The sequence below is a fragment of the Lichenostomus cassidix genome, chromosome 2 (assembly GCF_008360975.1).
Source record: "Lichenostomus cassidix isolate B80296 chromosome 2, HeHo_3.0, whole genome shotgun sequence".
Lineage (NCBI taxonomy): Eukaryota > Metazoa > Chordata > Aves > Passeriformes > Meliphagidae > Lichenostomus > Lichenostomus cassidix.
Window position 1 is genome coordinate 150,380,061 of NC_139482.1, and position 16,696 is coordinate 150,396,756.

At 43.1% G+C, this 16,696-nt stretch overlaps 3 protein-coding genes across 3 annotated transcripts in view; all 3 read right to left on the reverse strand.

Annotated features, from left to right (window-relative positions):
- Positions 1-2,915, reverse strand: part of TOP1MT (DNA topoisomerase I mitochondrial) — a 31,368-nt gene extending 28,453 nt beyond the window's left edge. Inside the window, exon 1 of the mRNA XM_085049859.1 lies at positions 2,908-2,915. Within this exon, the coding sequence (XP_084905985.1) occupies positions 2,908-2,915 (8 nt within the window). The remainder of the gene's footprint in view (positions 1-2,907) is intronic.
- A 337-nt stretch (positions 2,916-3,252) lies between these two features.
- LOC146442512 (ATP-dependent DNA helicase Q4-like) lies at positions 3,253-10,335 on the reverse strand. Its single transcript, XM_085049860.1, has 7 exons — positions 10,258-10,335; positions 8,732-8,826; positions 5,108-5,277; positions 4,510-4,684; positions 3,823-3,985; positions 3,640-3,748; positions 3,253-3,425 (listed from the first exon to the last, which is right to left on the reverse strand). Exons 1-7 carry the CDS (start codon positions 10,333-10,335, stop codon positions 3,304-3,306), a joined length of 912 nt encoding a protein of 303 aa, XP_084905986.1. The 3' UTR covers positions 3,253-3,303.
- An 87-nt stretch (positions 10,336-10,422) lies between these two features.
- The window catches only part of LOC146442513 (ATP-dependent DNA helicase Q4-like), an 11,116-nt gene continuing 4,842 nt past the window's right edge, over positions 10,423-16,696 (reverse strand). Inside the window, exons 2-5 of the mRNA XM_085049861.1 lie at positions 13,246-13,375; positions 12,781-12,950; positions 11,224-11,398; positions 10,423-10,628 (exon numbers count right to left, since the gene is read on the reverse strand). Coding sequence (XP_084905987.1) covers positions 10,436-10,628; positions 11,224-11,398; positions 12,781-12,950; positions 13,246-13,375 — 668 coding nt within the window. The 3' untranslated portion in view covers positions 10,423-10,435. The remainder of the gene's footprint in view (positions 10,629-11,223; positions 11,399-12,780; positions 12,951-13,245; positions 13,376-16,696) is intronic.

Sequence of the window (16,696 nt, forward strand, 5' to 3'; positions counted from 1 at the left end):
TGAGAAAAATGGCAATTTTGGTGAGAAAAATGGCAATTTTGGTGAGAAAAATGGCAATTTTGGTGAAAAACCGGGAATTTTGGTGAGAAAAATGGCAATTTTGGTGAGAAAAATGGGCAATTTTGGTGAGAAAACCGGCAATTTTGGTGAAAAACCGGCAATTTTGGTGAAAAATGGCAATTTTGGTGAGAAAAATGGCAATTTTGGTGAGAAAAATGGAGAATTTTGGTGAGAAAAAGGCAATTTTGGTGAGAAAAATGGCAATTTTGGTGAGAAAAATGGCAATTTTGGTGAGAAACCGGCAATTTTGGTGAGAAAAATGGCAATTTTGGTGAAAAAAATGGCAATTTTGGTGAGAAAAATGGCAATTTTGGTGAGAAAAATGGCAATTTTGGAGAGAAAAATGGCAATTTTGGTGAGAAAAATGGCAATTTTGGTGAGAAAAATGGCAATTTTGGTGAGAAAAATGGCAATTTTGGTGAGGAAAATGGCAATTTTGGTGAAAAACCGGCAATTTTGGTTTTTAAAATCGGGAATTTTGGTGAGAAAAATGGCAATTTTGGTGAAAAAATGGGAATTTTGGTGAGAAAAATGGCAATTTTGGTGAAAAACCGGCAATTTTGGTGAGAAAAATGGCAATTTTGGTGAGAAAAATGGCAATTTTGGTGAGAAAAATGGCAATTTTGGTGAAAAAAATGGCAATTTTGGTGAGAAAAATGGCAATTTTGGTGAGAAAAATGGGAATTTTGGTGAGAAAAATGGCAATTTTGGTGAGAAAAATGGCAATTTTGGTGAGGAAAATGGCAATTTTGGTGAGAAAAATGGCAATTTTGGTGAGAAAAATGGCAATTTTGGTGAAAAACCGGCAATTTTGGTGAGAAAAATGGCAATTTTGGTGAGAAAAATGGCAATTTTGGTGAGAAAAATGGGAATTTTGGTGAGAAAAATGGCAATTTTGGTGAGAAAAATGGCAATTTTGGTGAGAAAAATGGCAATTTTGGTGAGAAAAATGGCAATTTTGGTGAGAAAAATGGCAATTTTGGTGAGAAAAATGGCAATTTTGGTGAAAAACCGGCAATTTTGGTTTTTAAAACCGGGAATTTTGGTGAGAAAAATGGCAATTTTGGTGTAAAAAATGGCAATTTTGGTGAGAAAAATGGGAATTTTGGTGAAAAACCGGCAATTTTGGTGAGAAAAATGGCAATTTTGGTGAGAAAAATGGCAATTTTGGTGAGAAAAATGGCAATTTTGGTGAGAAAAATGGCAATTTTGGTGAGAAAAATGGCAATTTTGGTGAGAAAAATGGCAATTTTGGTGAAAAACCTGCAAATTTGGTGAGAAAAATGGCAATTTTGGTGAGAAAAATGGGCAATTTTGGTGAGAAAAATGGCAATTTTGGTGAAAAATGGCAATTTTGGTGAGAAAAATGGGAATTTTGGTGAGAAAAATGGGAATTTTGGTGAGAAAAATGGCAATTTTGGTGAAAAATGGCAATTTTGGTGAGAAAAATGGCAATTTTGGTGAGAAAAATGGCAATTTTGGTGAAAACCGGCAATTTTGGTGAGAAAAATGGCAATTTTGGTGAGAAAAATGGCAATTTTGGTGAAAAACTGGCAATTTTGGTGAAAAATGGCAATTTTGGTGAGAAAAATGGGAATTTTGGTGAGAAAAATGGGAATTTTGGTGAGAAAAATGGCAATTTTGGTGAAAAATGGCAATTTTGGTGAGAAAAATGGCAATTTTGGTGAGAAAAATGGCAATTTTGGTGAGAAAAATGGCAATTTTGGTGAGAAAAATGGCAATTTTGGTGAGAAAAATGGCAATTTTGGTGAGAAAAATGGCAATTTTGGTGAGAAAAATGGCAATTTTGGTGAGAAAAATGGCAATTTTGGTGAGAAAAATGGCAATTTTGGTGAGAAAAATGGCAATTTTGGTGAGAAAAATGGCAATTTTGGTGAGAAAAATGGAGAATTTTGGTGGGAAAAGCAGGAATTGTGGGGGAAATATTGGGAATGTTGGGGAAATGGAGGTGAATTTTGGTGAAAGAGAGGAAATTTTGGGAAAAGCAATTGGGAATTTTGGGAGAAACCTGGACTGGAGAGACAGAAAAGAAGAAGAAGAAGGAAGAAGAAGAAGAAGAAGAAGAAGAAGAAGAAGAAGAAGAAGAAGAAGAAGAAGAAGAAGAAGAAGAAGAAGAAGAAGAAGAAGAAGAAGAAGAAGAAGAAGAAGAAGAAGAAGAAGAAGAAGAAGAAGAAGAAGAAGAAGAAGAAGAAGAAGAAGAAGAAGAAGAAGAAGAAGAAGAAGAAGAAGAAGAAGAAGAAGAAGAAGAAGAAGAAAAAAGAAGAAGAAGAAGAAGAAGAAGAAGAAGAAGAAGAAGAAGAAGAAGAAGAAGAAGAAGAAGAAGAAGAAGAAGAAGAAGAAGAAGAAGAAGAAGAAGAAGAAGAAGAAGAAGAAGAAGAAGAAGAAGAAGAAGAAGAAGAAGAAGAAGAAGAAGAAGAAGAAGAAGAAGAAGAAGAAGAAGAAGAAGAAGAAGAAGAAGAAGAAGAAGAAGAAGAAGAAGAAGAAGAAGAAGAAGAAGAAGAAGAAGAAGAAGAAGAAGAAGAAGAAGAAGAAGAAGAAGAAGAAGAAGAAGAAGAAGAAGAAGAAGAAGAAGAAGAAGAAGAAGAAGAAGAAGAAGAAGAAGAAGAAGAAGAAGAAGAAGAAGAAGAAGAAGAAGAAGAAGAAGAAAAAAAGAAAAAAAGAGTGAATTTGTGAATTTGTGATGTCGGATGTTGGGAGTTTGGGATCGTGGGATTCGGGAATTTTGGGATGTTGGAATTTGAGTGTCGGGATGTTGGGAGTTTGGATTTTGGGACGTTCGCCTTTGGGTTTTGAACACCGGATGTCGGCATTTCGGCATTTCGGCACGTCGGCATTTCGGCATTTGGGGATTCCGCTGCCGGGTCCCCTCCCTCCGTCCCGGGCTGTCCCTGTCCCTGCCGCTGCCGGCGCCGGCCCTGCGGCGAGCTCCGCGGCTCCTCACGCCGTTCCACGCGCGCTTCCCGCGGGAATCCTCCCGGCGGATCCGCCCGGCGTCGATCGGGATCGGCAATTGCCAGAAATCTCCGGGACGGGAGGAAGGACTCTGTCCCGCCCCTGCCCGTCACGTTCCACGTTGATTCCGTTTATTAGAAACTTTATTACGTTTTATTGGCTAAAATCACGAGAAAATCTCCATAAAATCCCAAGAAAAATCCCCAAAATTCCCGCGAGGAAGTACCGGTGACGCTCCTGGAATATTCCAAGGAATATTCCGGAAGTTTGTCACCTCCAGGCCAGGATCTCCTCGGTGGCCAGGCGGGACAGGGAGTGGAAATCCAGGGCGAGGTGTCGCCTCCAGAAGCGCCGATCGCGGCCGTAGATCTGCGCCGGGAAACGGGGGCTGCCTGCGGGAAAAAACCGGGAATGAATTGGGAATTTTGGGGGGAAAATCTGCAATTTAGGAGAAAAAATCCCAAATTTAGGGGAGAGATCCCAATTTTTAGGGGAGAAATCTGGAATTTAGGGGGAAAATACGAAATTTAAGGATGGAAATCTCAATTAATCTCAATCCCAATCCCAATCCAACCCCAACCCCAACCCCAACCCCAAACCCCTCACCGATCCCATGGAACACCCTGGCGATGGCTCTGCCGGTGAAATCCTCATCCGGATGCGCGGCGAGGAACTTCCGGACGTCGGCGCGGATTTGCTCTTCCCAATCCTTCACCTGCCGACGGGAAAATTTGGGAATTCTCATCCCTTCGCTCTCCCTCATCCCAAAAAAATCCGGGATTCGCTCACTTTCGCCATTTCCCGTTGTTTCTCCTCCTCCTCTTCCTCGTCGTCTCCCTCGGATCCGATCCGGTCCCGCCGGAAATATTCCTGGAGAATCTCCTTGAGCTGAGAGCTTCTCCTCTCCTGCTCCTCTTCCGGAGGCTCCGGATGGAAACTTGGGAACGCCACGCTGTGCCCGGGAAATCCGCCAATCAGATGCTGGCATCCCAATCCCGATCCCCATCCCCATCCCCATCCCAATCCAATCGCAATTCCAAATCCCAATCCCAACCCCAATCCCGATCCCAATTCCAAATTCCAATTCCAATTCCGATCTCGATCCCAATCCCGATCCCAACCCCAAATCCCAATCCCAACCCCAAATCCCAATCCCAATCCAATCCCAGTGCCAACCCCAATCCCAATCCTGATCCCGATCCCAATCCAATACCAATCCAACCCCAACCTCAATCCCACCCCAGCCCCAAATCCCAATCCCCATCCCGTTCCCCACTCTAACCCCAATTCCAATCCCAATCTCCAAATCAATATCAATCCCAATCCAATCCAATCCAATCCAATCTCAATCCCAATCCCAATCCAAATCCTATCCAATCTAATCCCAATCCCAATCCCAATGCAAATCCCAATCCCAATCCAATCCCAAATCCCAATCCCAATCCCAATCCCACGGAAAATTCCCATTTCCCTCACCTCTGGAAAGCCCGGAAGCACTGCCGGAGCTGCCGGAGCGCGGCCTTTTCCCGGGAAATCGCTCGGCCGTGCAGGAACTCGCAAATGGAATCCAATTCCGGCGGCTCGAGATCTCCGACGGCGCGGAAGTGGAAGGAGAGTTCATGGAATTCCACCAGGATCCCGCTTTTCCTGCCTGCCGGAGAGCCGGGTGGGATTTTCCGTGAAATTCCTGTGGAATTCCCGCTGGATTCCCGTGGAATTCCCGCGAAATTCTTGTGAAACTCCCACAGAATTCTCGCCGGATTCTCTGCCCATGGAATTACCGTTGAATTCCCATGAAATTCCCATGGAATTCTCACGGAATTCCCACTGGATTCCCACAAAATTCCCATGGAATTCCTGCTGGATTCCCGTGGAATTACTGTGGAATTCCCGCAAAATTCCCGCTGGATTCCCGTGAAATTCCCATGAAATTCCCGCTGGATTCCCTGCTGGATTCCCATGGAATTCCCGCCGGATTCCCACAAAATTCCCACACCGGATTCTCCACGAAATTCCCACGAAATTCTCACAAAATTCCCAAAAAATTCCCCAAAAAATCTTCCCGGGAAATCACCTTTCCGGGGATCCCACTGGAGTCGGCTCAGCTCTCGTTTCACCAGCCGAGATTCCCAACCCATGGAGTCGCTCAGGGCGACGACGTCGAATTCCACGGATCCCGGAATTCCCGAAATTCCCGAAATTCCCGAGGGATTCCTCGCCAGGAGAACCGCCAGAGGAGGAGAACTGCCGGGGGGGGAATGGTGGGAAAAAAATGGGAATTTTGGGGGGAAAAAATGGGAATTTTGGGGGGAAAAAATGGGAATTTTGGGGGGAAAGTGGGAATTTGGGGGAAAAAAAGGGAATTCTAGGGGAAAAGAGGAATTTGGGGGGGAAAAAAATGGGAATTTGGGGGAAAAAATGGGAATTTTGGGAAAACCCCGAGATGGGAATGATTGGAATTCCATTGGGATTCAGGAATTTTGGGGGAAAAAATGGGAATTTTGGGGGAAAAAATGGGAAATTTGGGACAAAAAATTGGGAAATTTGGGACAAAAAAAGGGAATTTTGGGAAAACTGCGGGATGGGAATGGATCAATTACCGTCGGAATTCCGGAATTTTGGGGAAAAATTCTGGGAATTCTCACCTCCGGATGGGAATTCCATTGGGAATTTTGGGATTTGGGGAAAAAACCTGGAATTTTGGGGGAAAAATTCTGGGAATTTTGGTGAGAAAAATGGCAATTTTGGTGAAAAATGGCAATTTTGGTAGGAAAAAAGGCAATTTTGGTGAAAAACTAGGAATTTTGGTGAGAAAAATGGCAATTTTGGTGAGAAAAATGGCAATTTTGGTGTAAAAATGGCAATTTTGGTGAAAAACCGGCAATTTTGGTGTAAAAATGGCAATTTTGGTGAGAAAAATGGAAATTTTGGTGAGAAAAATGGAGAATTTTGGTGAGAAAAATGGCAATTTTGGTGAGAAAAATGGCAATTTTGGTGAGAAAAATGGCAATTTTGGTGAGAAAAATGGCAATTTTGGTGAGAAAAATGGCAATTTTGGTGAAAAAAAGGCAATTTTGGTGAAAAACCTGGCAATTTTGGTGAGAAAAATGGCAATTTTGGTGAGAAAAATGGCAATTTTGGTGATAAAAATGGCAATTTTGGTGAGAAACCGGCAATTTTGGTGAAAAAACCGGCAATTTTGGTGAGAAAAATGGCAATTTTGGTGAGAAAAATGGCAATTTTGGCGAGAAAAATGGCAATTTTGGTGAGAAAAATGGCAATTTTGGTGAGAAAAATGGAGAATTTTGGTGAGAAAAATGGCAATTTTGGTGAGAAAAATGGCAATTTTGGTGAAAAAACCGGCAATTTTGGTGAGAAAAATGGCAATTTTGGTGAGAAAAATGGCAATTTTGGTGAAAAAATGGAGAATTTTGGTGAGAAAAATGGCAATTTTGGTGAAAAACCGGCAATTTTGGTGAGAAAAATGGCAATTTTGGTGAGAAAAATGGCAACTTTGGTGAGAAAAATGGCAATTTTGGTGGAAAACCGGCAATTTGGGTGAAAAACCGGCAATTTTGGTTTCAAAAAATGGCAATTTTGGTGAGAAACCGGCAATTTTGGTGAGAAAAATGGCAATTTTGGTGAGGAAAATGGCAATTTTGGTGAGGAAAATGGCAATTTTGGTAAGAAAAACCGGGAATTTTGGTGAGAAAAATGGCAATTTTGGGGGAAAAACCGGCAATTTTGGTGAGAAAAATGGCAATTTTGGTGAGAAAAATCGACAATTTTGGTGAGAAAAATGGCAATTTTGGTGAGAAAAATGGCAATTTTGGTGAGAAAAATGGCAATTTTGGTGAGAAAAATGGCAATTTTGGTGAGAAAAATGGCAATTTTGGTGAGAAAAATGGCAATTTTGGTGAGAAAAATGGCAAATTTGGTGAGAAAAATAGCTGGAAATTTGGTGAGAAAAATGGCAATTTTGGTGAGAAAAATGGCAATTTGAGAAAAATGCTAATTTTGGTGAAAAACTGCAGGTGCAATTTTGGTGAGAAAAATGGCAATTTTGGAAAATGGCAATTTTGGTGAGAAAAATGGAATTTTGGTGAGAAAAATGGCAATTTTGGTGAAAAATATTTTGGTGAAAAATGGCAATTTTGGTGAGAAAAATGGCAATTTTGGTGAGATGGCAATTTTGGTGAAAATGGCAATTTTGGTGAGAAAAATGGCAATTTTGGTGAGAAAGGGCAATTTTGGTGAAAAACCGGCAATTTTGGTGAAAAATGGCAATTTTGGTGAGAAAAATGGCAATTTTGGTGAGAAAAATGGAGAATTTTGGTGAGAAAAATGGCAATTTTGGTGAGAAAAATGGCAATTTTGGTGAGAAAAATGGCAATTTTGGTGAGAAAAAGGCAATTTTGGTGAGAAAAATGGCAATTTTGGTGAGAAAAATGGCAATTTTGGTGAAAAAAATGGCAATTTTGGTGAGAAAAATGGCAATTTTGGTGAGAAAAATGGCAATTTTGGTGAAAAACCGGCAATTTTGGTGAAAAAATGGCAATTTTGGTGAGAAAAAGGCAATTTTGGTGAAAAAAATGGCAATTTTGGTGAGAAAAATGGCAATTTTGGTGAGAAAAATGGCAATTTTGGTGACAAACCGGCAATTTTGGTGAGAAAAATGGCAATTTTGGTGAGAAAAATGGGCAATTTTGGTGAGAAAAATGGAGAATTTTGGTGAGAAAAATGGCAATTTTGGTGAAAAAAATGGCAATTTTGGTGAGAAAAATGGCAATTTTGGTGAGAAAAATGGCAATTTTGGAGAGAAAAATGGCAATTTTGGTGAAAAAAATGGCAATTTTGGTGAGAAAAATGGGAATTTTGGTGAGAAAAAAAGGGGAATTTTGGTGAGAAAGAAGCAGGAATTTTGGTGGGAAAAAGCAGGAATTGTGGGGGAAATATTGGGAATGTTGGGGAAACGGAGGTGAATTTTGGTGAAAGAGAGGAAATTTTGGGGGAAAAGCAATTGGGAATTTTGGGAGAAACCCGGAAGGGAGAGACAGGAACGAAGAAGAAGAAGAAGAAGAAGAAGAAGAAGAAGAAGAAGAAGAAGAAGAAGAAGAAGAAGAAGAAGAAGAAGAAGAAGAGAAGAAGAAGAAGAAGAAAAGAGTGGGAGTGAATTTGTGAATTTGTGATGTTGGATGTTGGGAGTTTGGGATCGTGGGAGTCGGGAATTTTGGGATGTTGGAATTTGAGTGTCGGGATGTTGGGAGTTTGGATTTTGGGACGTTCGCCTCTGGGTTTTGAACACCGGATGTCGGCATTTCGGCATTTCGGGATTCCGCTGCCGGGTCCCCTCCCTCCGTCCCGGGCTGTCCCTGTCCCTGCCGCTGCCGGCGCCGGCCCTGCGGCGAGCTCCGCGGCTCCTCACGCCGTTCCACGCGCGCTTCCCGCGGGAATCCTCCCGGCGGATCCGCCCGGCACCGATCGGGATCGGCAATTGCCAGAAATCTCCGGGACGGGAGGAAGGACTCTGTCCCGCCCCTGCCCGTCACGTTCCACGTTGATTCCGTTTATTAAAACTTTATTACGTTTTATTGGCTAAAATCCCGAGAAAACCCGAAGAAAGCTCCCCGAAATTCCCGCGAGGAAGTGCCGGTGACGCTCCTGGAATATCGCAAGGAATATTCCGGAAGTTTGTCACCTCCAGGCCAGGATCTCCTCGGTGGCCAGGCGGGACAGGGAGTGGAAATCCAGGGCGAGGTGTCGCCTCCAGAAGCGCCGATCGCGGCCGTAGATCTGCGCCGGGAAACGGGGGCTGCCTGCGGGAAAATGTTGGGAATTTTAGGGGAAAATCCCCAAAATTTTCTTGTGTGAACTCTGGGATTTGGGATGGAATCCAAGCTGGTTTCTTTCCCAGAGCGGTTGGAAAACCAGGATGGGATTAGCGCTTCCCGCTTGGATTGACCCTCTGGAATGGGATTTTCCCAACCATTTCATTCCCAGGCGGATCCCAACCCCAATCCCAATCCAAATCCCAATAAAAATTCCAATCCCAATAAAAATTCCAATCCTAAACCTGATCCCAATTCAATTCCCACTCCTGATCCCAATGCCAATCCCATCCGATCCCGATCCCAACCCCAATCCCAATCCAACCCCAACCCCAATCCCAATCCCGATCTCAACCCCAATCCCAATCCCGATCTCAACCCCAATCTCGATCCTGATCCCCTTTTCCCAATCCCAATCCTAATCCGAATGCAATCCCAATCCCAATCCCAACCCCAATCCCAAATCGTAATCCAACCCCAATCCGACTCCCAATCCTAATCCAATCCAATCCCAATCCCAATCCAATCCCACTCCCAATCTTAACCCCAATCCCAATCCCAAATTCCAATCCCAACTCCAACCCCAATCCGATCTCAATCCCAATCTTAACCCCAATCCAATCCCAATCCCACTCCCAACACCAATCCCGATCCCAAATTCCAATCCCAGTCCCAATTCCAACCTCAGTCCCAATCCCAACCCAGCCTCAATCCCAATCCTGATCCCAATCCCAAATTCCAATCCCAACCTCAATCCCAATCTCAACCCCAATCCCAAACCAACCTCAATCTCAATCCCAACCCCAATCCCACCCCAATCCCAATCCAATCCCAACCCCAGTCCCAATCCCACCCTCAATCCCAATCCCTCTCCCACTCCCAATCTGACTCCCGATCCCAATCCCAATCCCAGTCCCAATCTCAAATTCCAATCCCACCCCATCCCAAACCCAAACCAACCTCAATCCCAATCCCAACCCCAACCCCAATCCCACCCCAATCCCAACCACAACCCCAATTCCAATCCCAACCCCACCCCAATCCCAAATTCCAATCCCAATCTCAATCTTAACCCCAATCCAATCCCAATCCCACTCCCAATGCCAATCCCGATCCCAAATTCCAATCCCAGTCCCAACCCCAATCCCGATCCCAAATTCCAATCTCAGTCCCAATTCGAACCTCAGTCCCAATCCCAACCACAACCCCAACCCCAATCCTGATCCCAATCCCAAATTCCAATCCCAACCTCAATCACAATCCCAACCCCAATCCTGATCCCAATCCCAATCCCAAATTCCAAACCCAATCTCAATCCCAATCCCAATCCCAATCCCAAATTCCACCCCCAATCCCAAGCCCAATCCAACCCCAACCCCAATCCCAAACCCCTCACCGATCCCATGGAACACCCTGGCGATGGCTCTGCCGGTGAAATCCTCATCCGGATGCGCGGCGAGGAACTTCCGGACATCGGCGCGGATTTGCTCTTCCCAATCCTTCACCTGCAGATGGAAAAATTTGGGAAATTCCTTCACCTGCCAACGGAAAAATTCTCATCCCTTCCCATTCCCTCATCCCAAAAAAATCCGGGATTTGCTCACTTTCGCCATTTCCCGTTGTTTCTCCTCCTCCTCTTCCTCGTCGTCTCCCTCGGATTCGATCCGATCCCGCCGGAAATATTCCTGGAGAATCTCCTTGAGCTGAGAGCTTCTCCTCTCCTGCTCCTCTTCCGGAGGCTCCGGATGGAAACTTGGGAACGCCACGCTGTGCCCGGGAAATCCACCAATCAGATCGCAGCATTCCGATCCCAACCCCAATCCCGAACCCAAATTCCAATTCCGATCCCAACCTCAATCCCAATCTGATCACAATTCCAATCTCCTTTTCCCAATCCCAATCCAATTCCAACCACAACCTGAATCCCAACCCCAAATCCCAATCCAATCCCAGTGCCAACCCCAATCCCAATCCCAATCCCAAATCCCAATCAGATCCCAACCCCAATCTCACCCCAACCCCAAATCCCAATCCATACCCCAATGCCAATCCCCAATCTCCAAATCAATATCAATCCCAATCCCAATCCCAATCCAAAAGGAAATCCCAATCCCAAATCCCAATCCAATCCCAAATCCCAATCTCCATCCCATTCCCTACTCTAACCCCAATCCCAATCCCAATCCCAATCCAATCCCAGTCCCAATCCCAAATCCTAATCCTATCCCAAATCCCAATCCAATCCCAAATCCCAAATCCCAATCCAATCCCAAATTCCAATTCCAATTCCAATTCCAAACCCAATCCAATCCCAATCCCACCCCAATCAGCCAATCCCATGGAAAATTCCCATTTTTCCCACCTCTGGAAAGCCCGGAAGCACTGCCGGAGCTGCCGGAGCGCGGCCTTTTCCCGGGAAATCGCTCGGCCGTGCAGGAACTCGCAAATGGAATCCAATTCCGGCGGCTCGAGATCTCCGACGGCGCGGAAGTGGAAGGAGAGTTCATGGAATTCCACCAGGATCCCGCTTTTCCTGCCTGGGGGAGAGCCGGGTGGGATTTTCCGTGAAATTCCTGTGAAATTCCTGTGGCATTCCCGCTGGATTCCCGTGAAATTCCCACTGGATTCCCTGCTGGATTCCCATGGAATTCCCGCTGAATTCCTGTGAAATTCCTGTGGAATTCCCGCTGGATTCCCACAAAAATCCCGTGAAATTCCCATGAAATTCCCACAAAATTCCCATGGAATTCCCACAAAATTCCTGTGGAATTCCTGCAAAATGGGAAATTTCATTTCCCATGAAATTCTCGTGAAACTCCTGCTGGATTCCTGTGAAATTCCTGAGAAATTCCCATAAAATTCCCATGGAATTCCCACTGGATTCCTGGGAAAATTCCCATGGAATTCCTGCTGGATTCCCACAACATTCCCACTAGATTCCCATGAAATTCCCATGGAATTCCTGGGAAACTCCCGTGAAATTCTCGCCGAATTCCCTTGAAATTCTTATGGAATTCCTGTGAAACTCCCATGAAAATTCCCATGAAATTCCCGTGGAATTCCTGCAAAATCCCTGCAGAATTCCCGTGGAATTCCCGCCGGATTCCCACAAAATTCCTACACCAGATTCCCGTGAAATTCCCATGAAATTCCCACTGAATTCCCACAAAATTCCCGCAAAATTCCTGCTGGAATTCCCGTGAAAATCCCATGAAAATTCCCATGAAATTCCTGCTGGATTCCTGGGAAAATTCCCATGGAATTCCCACAAAATTCCCACTGGAATTTCCGTGAAACTCACAAAATTCCCATTAGATTCCCACGGAATTCCCGTGAAATTCCCGCAGAATTCCAGTGAAATTCTTATGGAATTCCCGTGACACTCCCATGAAAATTCCCATGAAAATTCCCACTGGATTCCCACAAAATTCCCATGAAATTCCCATAGAATTCCTGCAAAACCCCTGTGGAATTCCCATGAAATTCCCACTGTATTCCTGCGAAATTCCCATGAAATCCTCACGGAATTCTCACAAAATTCCCACAAAATTCCCACACCAGATTCCCGTGAAATTCCCATGAAATTCCCTTAGAATTCCCACAAAGCTCCCATGGAATTCCTGTTGAATTACCACAAAATTTCCATGGAATTCCCGCTGTATTCCCACAAAATTCCTGCTCAATTCCCACAAAACTCCCATGAAATTCCTGTGGAATTCCCACTGAATTCCCACAAAATTCCCGCGAAATCCCTGCTGGAATTCCCGTGAAACTCCCGCAAAAATCCCACTAGATTCCCATGAAATTCCCACAAAACCCCTGCTGGATTCCCGAGAAACTCCCATGAAATTCCTGCAAAACTCCCGCGAAATTCCCACGAAATTCCCAAAAAATTCCCAAAATCTTCCCAGGAAATCACCTTTCCGGGGATCCCACTGGAGTCTGCTGAGCTCTCGTTTCACCAGCCGAGATTCCCAACCCATGGAGTCGCTCAGGGCGACGACGTCGAATTCCATGGATCCCGAAATTCCCGAAATTCCCGAAATTCCCGAGGGATTCCTCGCCAGGAGAACCGCCAGCGGAGGAGAACTGGGGGGAAAAATGGGAATTTTGAGGGAAAATGGGAATTTTGGGGAAAAAAAGGGAATTTTTGGGGAAAAAATGGGAAATTTGGGGGAAAAAATGGGAATTTTGGAGGAAAAATGGGAATTTTGGGAAAAGAATGGGATGGGAATGAATCAAATCCTGTCAGAATTCCGGGATTTCGGGGGAAAAAATGGGAATGTTTGGGGAAAAAATAGGATTTTGGGGGAAAAAAACGGGAATTTTGGGGGAAAAAATGGGAAATTTGGTAAAAAAACTGGGAATTTTTGGGAATTCTCACCTCTGCGCGGCTTGGCGGAGCTGCTGGGATCCTCCGGAGCAGCGGATCCGGCAGCGGGAATAGGTGGGAAGAAGCAATTCCAAGAAATTCCCGGGATGGAGATCCAGGTAGCACAGCAGAGTCTCGATGGCTGTGGGGGAGAAAGGAAAAATTGGGAATGGGTTTGGGATTTTTGGGGTTTTGGGGGTTTTTTTGGGATTTTTGGGGAGTTCTGGTGGAATTCCCACGAAATTGCCATGAAATTCCTGCGGAATTCCCGCAAAAATTCCCACAAAATTCCCCAAAAATTCCCGTGAGATTCCCGCTGGATTCCCACAACATTCCCGCAAAATTCCTGCAGAATTCTGGCAAAATTCCCACAAAAATTGCCGCAAAATTCCTGTGGAATTCCCACGGAATTCCCACAAAATTCCCATGGAATTCCTGCAAAACTCCTGTGGAATTCCCACGAAATTCCCGCTGGATTCTGGCAAAATTCCTGTGGAATTCCCACTGGATTCCCAAGAAATTCCTGCAAAATTCCTGTGAAATTCCCACAAAATTCTGGTGAAATTCCCACAGAATTCCTGCAAAATTCCTGCTGGATTCTGGCAAAATTCCTGTGGAATTCCTGCTGGATTCCTGTGAAATTCCCATGGAATTCCCGCAAAGTTACCGCAAAATTCCTGCGAAATTCCAATTGGATTCCCGCAAAATTCCCGCCAAATTCCCCAAAAATTCCTATGAAATTCCCACAAAATTCCTGTGAAAGTCCCATGGAATTCCCGTGAAATTCCTGCTGCATTGTGGTGAAATTCCGCGGAATTCCCACAAAATTCCAGCAAAACTCCTACGGAATTCCCATGAAATTCCCTCAAAATTCCCGCTGGATTCTGGCAACATTCCTGTGGAATTCCCATGAAATTCCCACAAAATTCCCATAAAAATTCCAGCAACATTCCTGTGGAATTCCCACTAAGTTCCCCAAAAGTCCCTGCAAAATTCCCACAAAATTCCCACTAGATTCCGGCAAAATTCCTGTGAAACTTCTGCTGGATTCCTGTAAAACTCCTGTGAAATTCCCATGGAATTCCTGCAAAATTCCTGCTGGATTCCTGTGAAATTGCCATGACATTCCCAGGAAATTCCCGTGAAATTCCTGCAAAACTCCTGTGAAATTCCCATGAAATTCGCACAAAATTCCCGTGAAATTCCTGAAAAACTCCAGCAAAATTCGTGCAGAATTCCCACAAAAATTCCTGCAGAATTCCTGCTGGATTGCCGCGAAACTCCCACTAGATTCCCATTAAATTTTGGTGAGAAAAATGGCAATTTTGGTGAGAAAACCGGGAATTTCGGTGAGAAAAATGGCAATTTTGGTGAGAAACCGGCAATTTTGGTGAGAAAACCGGCAATTTTGGTGAGAAAAATGGGAATTTCGGTGAGAAAAATGGCAATTTTGGTGAGAAAAATGGGAATTTCGGTGAGAAAAATGGCAATTTTGGTGAGAAAAATGGCAATTTTGGTGACAAACCGGCAATTTTGGTGAGAAAAATGGCAATTTTGGTGAAAAAAATGGCAATTTTGGTGAGAAAAATGGGCAATTTTGGTGAGAAAACCGGCAATTTTGGTGAAAAACCGGCAATTTTGGTGAAAAATGGCAATTTTGGTGAGAAAAATGGCAATTTTGGTGAGAAAAATGGAGAATTTTGGTTAGAAACCGGCAATTTTGGTGAGAAAAATGGCAATTTTGGTGAGAAAAATGGCAATTTTGGTGACAAACCGGCAATTTTGGTGAGAAAAATGGCAATTTTGGTGAAAAAAATGGCAATTTTGGTGAGAAAAATGGCAATTTTGGTGAGAAAAATGGCAATTTTGGAGAGAAAAATGGCAATTTTGGTGAAAAAAATGGCAATTTTGGTGAGAAAAATGGCAATTTTGGTGAGAAAAATGGCAATTTTGGTGAGGAAAATGGCAATTTTGGTGAAAAACCGGCAATTTTGGTTTTTAAAACCGGGAATTTTGGTGAGAAAAATGGCAATTTTGGTTTCAAAAAATGGCAATTTTGGTGAGAAAAATGGCAATTTTGGTGAAAAACCGGCAATTTTGGTGAGAAAAATGGCAATTTTGGCGAGAAAAATGGCAATTTTGGTGAGAAAAATGGCAATTTTGGTGAAAAAAATGGCAATTTTGGTGAGAAAAATGGCAATTTTGGTAAGAAAAATGGGAATTTTGGTGAGAAAAATGGCAATTTTGGTGAGAAAAATGGCAATTTTGGTGAGGAAAATGGCAATTTTGGAGAGAAAAATGGCAATTTTGGTGAGAAAAATGGCAATTTTGGTGAAAAACCGGCAATTTTGGTGAGGAAAATGGCAATTTTGGAGAGAAAAATGGCAATTTTGGTGAGAAAAATGGGAATTTTGGTGAGAAAAATGGCAATTTTGGTGAGAAAAATGGCAATTTTGGTGAAAAAAATGGCAATTTTGGTGAGAAAAATGGCAATTTTGGTGAGAAAAATGGCAATTTTGGTGAGGAAAATGGCAATTTTGGTGAAAAACCGGCAATTTTGGTTTTTAAAACCGGGAATTTTGGTGAGAAAAATGGCAATTTTGGTTTCAAAAAATGGCAATTTTGGTGAGAAAAATGGGAATTTTGGTGAAAAACCGGCAATTTTGGTGAGAAAATGGCAATTTTGGTGAGAAAAATGGGCAATTTTGGTGAGAAAACCGGCAATTTTGGTGAAAAATGGCAATTTTGGTGAGAAAAATGGGAATTTTGGTGAGAAAAATGGGAATTTTGGTGAGAAAAATGGCAATTTTGGTGAAAAATGGCAATTTTGGTGAGAAAAATGGCAATTTTGGTGAGAAAAATGGCAATTTTGGTGACAAACCGGCAATTTTGGTGAGAAAAATGGCAATTTTGGTGAGAAAAATGGGCAATTTTGGTGAGAAAACCGGCAATTTTGGTGAAAAATGGCAATTTTGGTGAGAAAAATGGGAATTTTGGTGAGAAAAATGGGAATTTTGGTGAGAAAAATGGCAATTTTGGTGAAAAATGGCAATTTTGGTGAGAAAAATGGCAATTTTGGTGAGAAAAATGGAGAATTTTGGTGGGAAAAATGGCAATTTTGGTGAGAAAAATGGCAATTTTGGTGAGAAAAATGGCAATTTTGGTGAGAAAAATGGCAATTTTGGTGAGAAAAATGGAGAATTTTGGTGAGAAAAATGGCAATTTTGGTGAAAAAAATGGCAATTTTGGAGAGAAAAATGGCAATTTTGGTGAGAAAAATGGCAATTTTGGTGAGAAAAATGGCAATTTTGGAGAGAAAAATGGCAATTTTGGTGAGAAAAATGGCAATTTTGGAGAGAAAAATGGCAATTTTGGTGAAAAAAATGGCAATTTTGGTGAGAAAAATGGCAATTTTGGTGAGAAAAATGGCAGTTTTGGTTTCAAAAAATGGCAATTTTGGAGA